The following is a 7,385-nucleotide window of genomic DNA, read 5'->3' on the forward strand; positions in this document are numbered from 1 at the left end:
CTCGGACGCCGCCTACGAGCTGGCTGAGACCGTGAGGGTGCAGCGCGAGTGCCGCCTGCGGCCTCACTACAGCGACCCCATGCCGGCCGACGCCTCCAAGCGCAAACAGCTGGAGATGAAGATCGCTGCGGCCGCACGACTCCACGGCCACCGGCGAGACCGGGACCGAGACCGGGACCGGGACAGCGGTGAGTTCTAGGCACTTTGTTCTTGTCTGTGTGTGAAGCACTTTTATTGGACTTAACTTAGATTTATTTGAAATCTAAAAAGCCTGTAGGTAGACAGGATGGTAGGTAGACAGGATGGTAGGTAGACAGGTAGGTAGGTAGACAGGTAGGTAGGTAGACAGGTAGGTAGAGCGGTAAACAGCTAGATAGACAGGTAGGTAGGTAGGTAGGTATGTAGGTAGAGAGCGGCAGACAGGTAGAGAAGTAGACAGGTAGGCAGGTAGGTAGAGTGGTAAACAGGTAGGTAGACAGGTAGAGAGGTACACAGGTAGGTAGGTAGGTAGAGCGGTAGACAGGTAGAGTAGACAGGTAGAGGTAGACAGGTAGACAGGTTGACAGGTAGGTAGGTAGGTAGACAGGTATAGAAGTAGACAGGTATAGAAGTAGACAGGTAGAGAGGTAGGTAGGTAGAGAAGTAGAAAGACAGGTAGGTAGGTAGAGCGGTAGACAGGTAGACAGGTAGAGAAGTAGACAGGTAGACAGATAGAGAGGTAGACAAGTAGACAGGTAGGTAGGTAGGTAGGTAGAGCGGTAGACAGGTAGACAGGTAGAGTAGACAGGTAGAGGTAGACAGGTAGAGAGGTAGGCAGGTAGGTAGAGCGGTAGAGCGGTAGAGAAGTAGACAGGTAGACAGGTAGAGAAGTAGACAGGTATAGAAGTAGACAGGTAGAGAGGTAGACAGGTAGACAGGTAGAGAGGTAGAGCGGTAGACAGGTAGAGAGGTAGACAGGCAGAGCGGTAGACATGTAGAGAAATTGACAGGTAGAGAGGTAGACAAGTAGACAGGTAGACAGATAGAGAGATAGAGAGATAGAGAGATAGACAGGTAGTGAGGTAGAAAGGTAGACAGGTAGAAAGGTAGACAGGTAGAGAGGTAGACACAAGCATCATGCTTTTATTTGACTTTGGAGTAAATGTTTTATTTTAAGACTAGAAAAGAGCGAGTGAGCAAATCCTCCAAAACCCCACAATGCATTTCTCTATGTTTCTAAATCCAAAACCAAAGTCTCGACTAGCCGATGGTTCAAAGTTCATGTCCATGTTGACTCAACCAGGTGTTCAGGTGAACGTTGTCCTGAAGCACGGCGCCCCCGGTCAATGTGGTTCTGGTTCTGACACCAGAAGAAAAACACATGTTGAAGAGGATGAATTACTAGTTTGTTATTAATTATTATTAATGTTTTGGTATTGATACCAATGCAATATGTTTACAGGGTTGTCCGTCCCTTTCTCAATATAACGCCTGAACTCAAAGAACTGATTACATTTTGGAGGTCAAAGGTCACCGTGACATCACAAATACGTTTTTTTGGCCATAACTCAAGAAATCAACCAGGAGTCGTGATCAAAAGACGTTAAACAACTTGCATCACTGAATCGTCACTTCTCCACGAGACGTTCATAAACCTCCGTAAACCCCATGAGCACTAACGAACCCTTCTCTCCAGCCCCAGCAGCCCTGCGTGGTCGCTCTGAGCCACCCGGCGAGGAGCGCCAGGTGGGTCTGGGTGTGGCTCGGTCTGGGCAGCACCGCTGGAGCACCATCAGCAGCCTGAGCGTGGACAGCGGCGTGGTGGGCCTCAGCGACGAGCGGGAGGAGGAGGACAGCGAGCCTCGCCGTTACCGCCGGAGCCGGGGCTCCGAGGTGGAGCGGGTGGACAGCGGCATCGGCCCTGGCCTGTCCCGTACCTGGAAGAGGCCGTCGGCCTCCCTGCGAGCCTGGGAGGCCCAGAGACCCTGTCCGGACTGCGGACTCAGGGACGGGACCTCCAAAGAGCGAGGGGAGCGCATGTGCGAGCGCTGCTCCAAGCTGCGCACCGAGCGCAAGGAAGCCATCCTGGAGTTCCTGAACACGGAGTCCAGCTACGGCGAGGACCTGCGCATCATCAGGGACGAGTTCTACGGCCCCATGCAGAGCGCCGGGCTGCTGGCGGCTGAGCAGCTCGCCGTGGTGTTCGGCAACGTTCACGAGCTCATAGACGTCAACGACCGCTTCACTGAACACCTGCAGGACAGCATCGACCAGGCCTTCGACCAGGTGACCACACACACAGGGACACCACCAGGGTCTCATCTTGTTGAACACCAGCGACACTATGCCTGATTATTTAAAAGATCCAGCAGGAAAACTCTGCCCAGTGTTCTCAACTCGTCTCCAACCGAAGCAGACTCTAAATCTAGAGAGGTAGGGGTAGGTAGACGGGTAGGTAGCTAGGTAGGTAGGTACATGGGTAGATGGGTAGGTAGACGGGTAGGTAGGTAGGTACATGGGTAGACAGGTAGGTAGACGGGTAGGTAGGTAGGTAGGTAGACTGGTAGGTAGATGGGTAGGTAGAAGGGTAGGTAGGTACATGGGTAGACGGGTAGGTAGGTAGGTACATGGGTAGACGGGTAGGTAGGTAGAAGGGTAGGTAGGTACATGGGTAGGTAGACAGGTAGGTAGGTAAGTAGGTAGGTAGGTACATGGGTAGGTAGACGGGTAGGTAGGTAGGTACATTGGTAGACGGGTAGGTAGACGGGTAGGTAGGTAGGTAGACTGGTAGGTAGACGGGTAGGTAGAAGGGTAGGTAGGTACATGGGTAGACGGGTAGGTAGGTAGAAGGGTAGGTAGGTACATGGGTAGGTAGACAGGTAGGTAGGTAAGTAGGTAGGTATGTACATGGTAGATGGGTAGGTAGACGTGTAGGTAGGTAGGTAGACGGGTAGGTAGGTAGGTACATGGGTAGATGGGTAGGTAGATGGGTAGGTAGGTAGGTAGACTGGTAGGTAGATGGGTAGGTAGAAGGGTAGGTAGGTACATGGGTAGACGGGTAGGTAGGTAGGTACATGGGTAGATGGGTAGGTAGACGGGTAGGTAGGTAGGTAGACAGAAGGTAGGTAGGTAGACAGGGTAGGTAGGTACATGGGTAGACGGGTAGGTAGGTAAGTAGGTAGATAGGTACATGGGTAGATGGGTAGGTAGACGGGTAGGTAGGTAGACGGGTAGGTAGAAGGGTAGGTAGGTACATGGGTAGACGGGTAGGTAGGTAGGTACATGGGTAGACGGGTAGTTAGGTAGGTAGACGGGTAGGTAGACAGGTAGGTAGGTAGGTAGGTACATGGATAGATGGGTAGGTAGACGGGTAGGTAGGTAGATACATGGGTAGATGGGTAGGTAGACGGGTAGGTAGGTAGGTAGACGGAAGGTAGATAGGTAGACGAGTAGGTAGAAGGGTAGGTAGGTACATGAGTAGATGGGTAGGTAGACAGGTAGGTAGGTAGGTACATGGGTAGATGGGTAGGAAGACGGGTAGGTAGGTAGGTAGACAGAAGGTAGGTAGGTAGACAGGGTAGGTAGGTACATGGGTAGACGGGTAGGTAGGGAGGTACATGGGTAGACGGGTAGTTAGGTAGGTAGACAGGTAGGTAGGTAGGTACATGGATAGATGGGTAGGTAGACGGGTAGGTAGGTAGATACATGGGTAGATGGGTAGGAAGACGGGTAGGTAGGTAGGTAGACGGGTAGGTAGGTACATGGGTAGACGGGTAGGTAGACAGGTAGGTAGGTAGGTAGGTAGATGGGTAGGTAGATGGGTAGGTAGGTAGGTAGACGGAAGGTAGATAGGTAGACGAGTAGGTAGAAGGGTAGGTAGGTACATGGGTAGACGGGTAGGTAGACGGGTAGGTAGAAGGGTAGGTAGGTACATGGGTAGGTAGACAGGTAGGTAGGTAGGTACATGGGTAGATGGGTAGGTAGACAGGTAGGTAGGTAGGTACATGGGTAGATGGGTAGGAAGACGGGTAGGTAGGTAGGTAGACGGGTAGGTAGGTACATGGGTAGACGGGTAGGTAGACAGGTAGGTAGGTAGGTAGGTAGAAGGGTAGGTAGGTAGACAGGTAGGTAGACAGGTAAGTAGACAGATAGTTAGACAGGTGGGTAGACGGGTAGGTAGGTAGGTACATGGGTAGATAGGTAGGTAGACAGGTAGGTAGGTAGGTACATGGGTAGATTGGTGGGTAGGTAAGTACATGGGTAGGTAGACGGGTAGGTAGGTAGGTAGGTACATGGGTAGATGGGTAGGTAGATGGAAGGTAGATAGGTAGACGGGTAGGTAGAAGGGTAGGTAGGTACATGGGTAGACGGGTAGGTAGACGGGTAGGTAGAAGGGTAGGTAGGTACATGGGTAGATGGGTAGGAAGACGGGTAGGTAGGTAGACGGTAGGTAGGTAGGTAGGTAGACGGGTAGGTAGGTACATGGGTAGACGGGTAGGTAGACAGGTAGGTAGGTAGGTAGGTAGAAGGGTAGGTAGGTAGGTAGACAGGTAGGTAGACAGGTAAGTAGACAGATAGTTAGACAGGTGGGTAGACGGGTAGGTAGGTAGGTACATGGGTAGATAGGTAGGTAGATGGGTAGGTAGGTAGGTACATGGGTAGATTGGTAGGTAGGTAGAAGGGTAGGTAGGTAGGTAGACAGGTAGACACATAGGTAGACGGGTGGGTAGGTAGGTAGGTAGGTACATGGGTAGATAGGTAGGTAGACAGCAAGGTAGACAATTAGGTAGATGGGTAAGTAGGTAGACAGGTAGGTAGACGGGTAGGTAGGAAGATGGATAGATAAGTAGGTAGACAGGTAGATAGACAGCAAGGTAGACAGCAAGGTAAATGGGTAGGTAGGTAGGTAGGTAGACAGCAAGGTAGACGGGTAGGTAGACAGCAAGATAGATGGGTAGGTATGTAGGTAGACAGGTCGGTAGACGGGTAAGTAGACTGGCTGGTAGGTAGACCAGCTGAGGGGTAGACTGGCTGGTAGGTAGACTGGCTGGTGGGTAGACAGGTAGAGAAGTAGACAGGTAGACAGGCTGGTTTAATACACGTCATCAGGAAAACAACACAACTCATAATGACCTGAAAGCTCCAGATGGACTAAATAGTGATTGTTTTTCTTTTCTATTCTAGTTCCACAATTTGTCTTTTCCATCCAGATACTGACACTCATCTCTAGAATAAGTCTTGCAACACAGTTCATCCAATGCATCCAGTGCGAGATGTATTTTATGAGCATTGACCTTTGACCTCAGGGAGATGAAGATCTGCTCACGGCCTACATCGGAGAGATCTTTCTGGAGTTTGTCAACATGCTGCCGGCCTTCCAGACCTATTGCCTTCAGCAGTCCACCTCGGTCAACATGCTCAACACGCTAGAGAAGGAGAAAGAGCTGCTCAGGTGTGTGTGTGTGTGTGTGGGGGGGGGGGGGGGGTGTAATGTTCCCGCTACGGCTGGTTTCTGTAATTCTTAATGAAGAGACAGCTGATATCACTTATTCAGAAGAAGATCTATTTTTAAGTTTGTCCTGTGATCTCCAGGAGTCAACCTCCAGTTCTATAAAGTGAATGTGTTAATGTTGCATTCTCTCTACTGACCACCAGAGGGCGACTCCTCTGGTTGTATAGAAGTCTATGCTTCATGTGTTAATGCTGCATTCTCTCTCCTGACCACCAGGGGGCGACTCCACTGGTTGTATAGAAGTCTATGCTTCATGTGTTAAAGCTGCATTCTCTCTACTGACCACCAGAGGGCGACTCCTCTGGTTGTATAGAAGTCTATGCTTCATGTGTTAATGCTGCATTCTCTCTCCTGACCACCAGGGGGCGACTCCACTGGTTGTATAGAAGTCTATGCTTCATGTGTTAAAGCTGCATTCTCTCTACTGACCACCAGAGGGCGACTCCTCTGGTTGTATAGAAGTCTATGCTTCATGTGTTAAAGCTGCATTCTCTCTCCTGACCACCCGGGGGCAACTCCTCTGGTTGTATAGAAGTCTATGCTTCATGTGTTAAAGCTGCATTCTCTCTCCTGACCACCAGGGGGCGACTCCTCTGGTTGTATAGAAGTCTATGCTTCATGTGTTAAAGCTGCATTCCCTCTAGTGAACACCAGGGGGCGACTCCTCTGGTTGTATAGAAGTCTATATAAATGACTCTACTTCTCTTGATTTATTCCCTCAGTAAACATTGTAAACATGAGTTTTTGGTCTCAATCTCTAGTTTCAAGTCTTCTTCAATACAGCGTGATGTTCATTTAGTAAATTATGGTCATTTAGAGCCAAACAGACCATATAGCAGGGGATGCTTTAGGGGCGGAGCTACAAGGTGATTGACATCACACAGTCACCTAGTGAGGCTTCAAAATCTCAAACCGGTGACGTCACGAAGACTTTGTAAGAGTTTTCCCAGGATGTCCACTTTCCACTAAATATTTCTCTGGTTCTGTCTTCTCAGAATCTTCCTGGACGTTTCCCAGAATGACAACACGGCACTTCGGCGCATGAACTTGCGCTCCTTCCTCATGGCGCCCCTCCAGCGGGTGACCAAATACCCGCTCCTGCTGAGCCGCATCATTAAGGTCACTCCCGAGTGCCACCCCGACTACGCGCGTCTCCGCGAGGCCAAGAGTCGGGTGGAATCCCACCTGGAGCACATCAACATGAAGACCAAGCAGGAGGGCAACGGCGTCACCTGGTCCCTCCGCTCGTTCCGCCGCGACAGCCGCAAAAACCGGGAGGTCATCAACATCGAGATGCGCGAGGTGTCGATGAAGACGGTGGGCTGGGCGAGAGAAAACACGCGCTTCGTCATGGAGGGACCCCTCCAGTTGTCCCAGCCGGCGGACGGTCAGTGGGTGAAGAAGGGCAGCAAGGCCCTCAAGTTCCAAAACGTCCAGAGTCTGCTGATGGTGAGGATACAGCGGGCCGGCGAAGACCCGGTACAGGCCACCGACACGCCGGCGGTGCGGGGAGATCAGGGAGGCGGTGGTGCGGACAGCATTCGAGACGGAGTACTGGTTCTGATCAAGGACAAGAGCAGCGGGAAGTTCACGGTGCTCAGAGAGCCCATCCGCCTGGGGAACTGTGTGGTGTCCACCGATCCGGACTGCGAGGACACGTTCGAAGTGCTCGACATCCGGCGGGAGTCTTTCGTTTTCCGCGCCTCGGACAAAGCCCGCACGCAGCAGTGGTTCCATCAGATCAACAGATACACCCGAGACTTGGGCACCTGGAGGAAAAGACGCAATGCTTTGCCCAACATCATGATCAACACAAACCAGACCCGGTCCTGAGACTAACCCTCTCTCACACTGTAAATAACCTGCAGAGCTCAACTGAGAAGCATATCTGAGC

General features: G+C 51.3%; 1 protein-coding gene across 1 annotated transcript in view; it reads left to right on the forward strand.

Annotated features, from left to right (window-relative positions):
* The window catches only part of si:dkey-91i10.2 (uncharacterized protein LOC555224 homolog), a 19,448-nt gene extending 12,063 nt beyond the window's left edge, over positions 1-7,385 (forward strand). Inside the window, exons 4-7 of the mRNA XM_034561706.1 lie at positions 1-188; positions 1,676-2,265; positions 5,286-5,431; positions 6,487-7,385. The exon at positions 1-188 is cut by the window's left edge and continues 29 nt beyond it. Of these exons, the coding sequence (XP_034417597.1) occupies positions 1-188; positions 1,676-2,265; positions 5,286-5,431; positions 6,487-7,324 (1,762 nt within the window). The 3' untranslated portion in view covers positions 7,325-7,385. The remainder of the gene's footprint in view (positions 189-1,675; positions 2,266-5,285; positions 5,432-6,486) is intronic.

Source organism: Cyclopterus lumpus, chromosome 21, assembly GCF_009769545.1.
Source record: "Cyclopterus lumpus isolate fCycLum1 chromosome 21, fCycLum1.pri, whole genome shotgun sequence".
NCBI classification, from domain to species: Eukaryota; Metazoa; Chordata; class Actinopteri; order Perciformes; family Cyclopteridae; genus Cyclopterus; species Cyclopterus lumpus.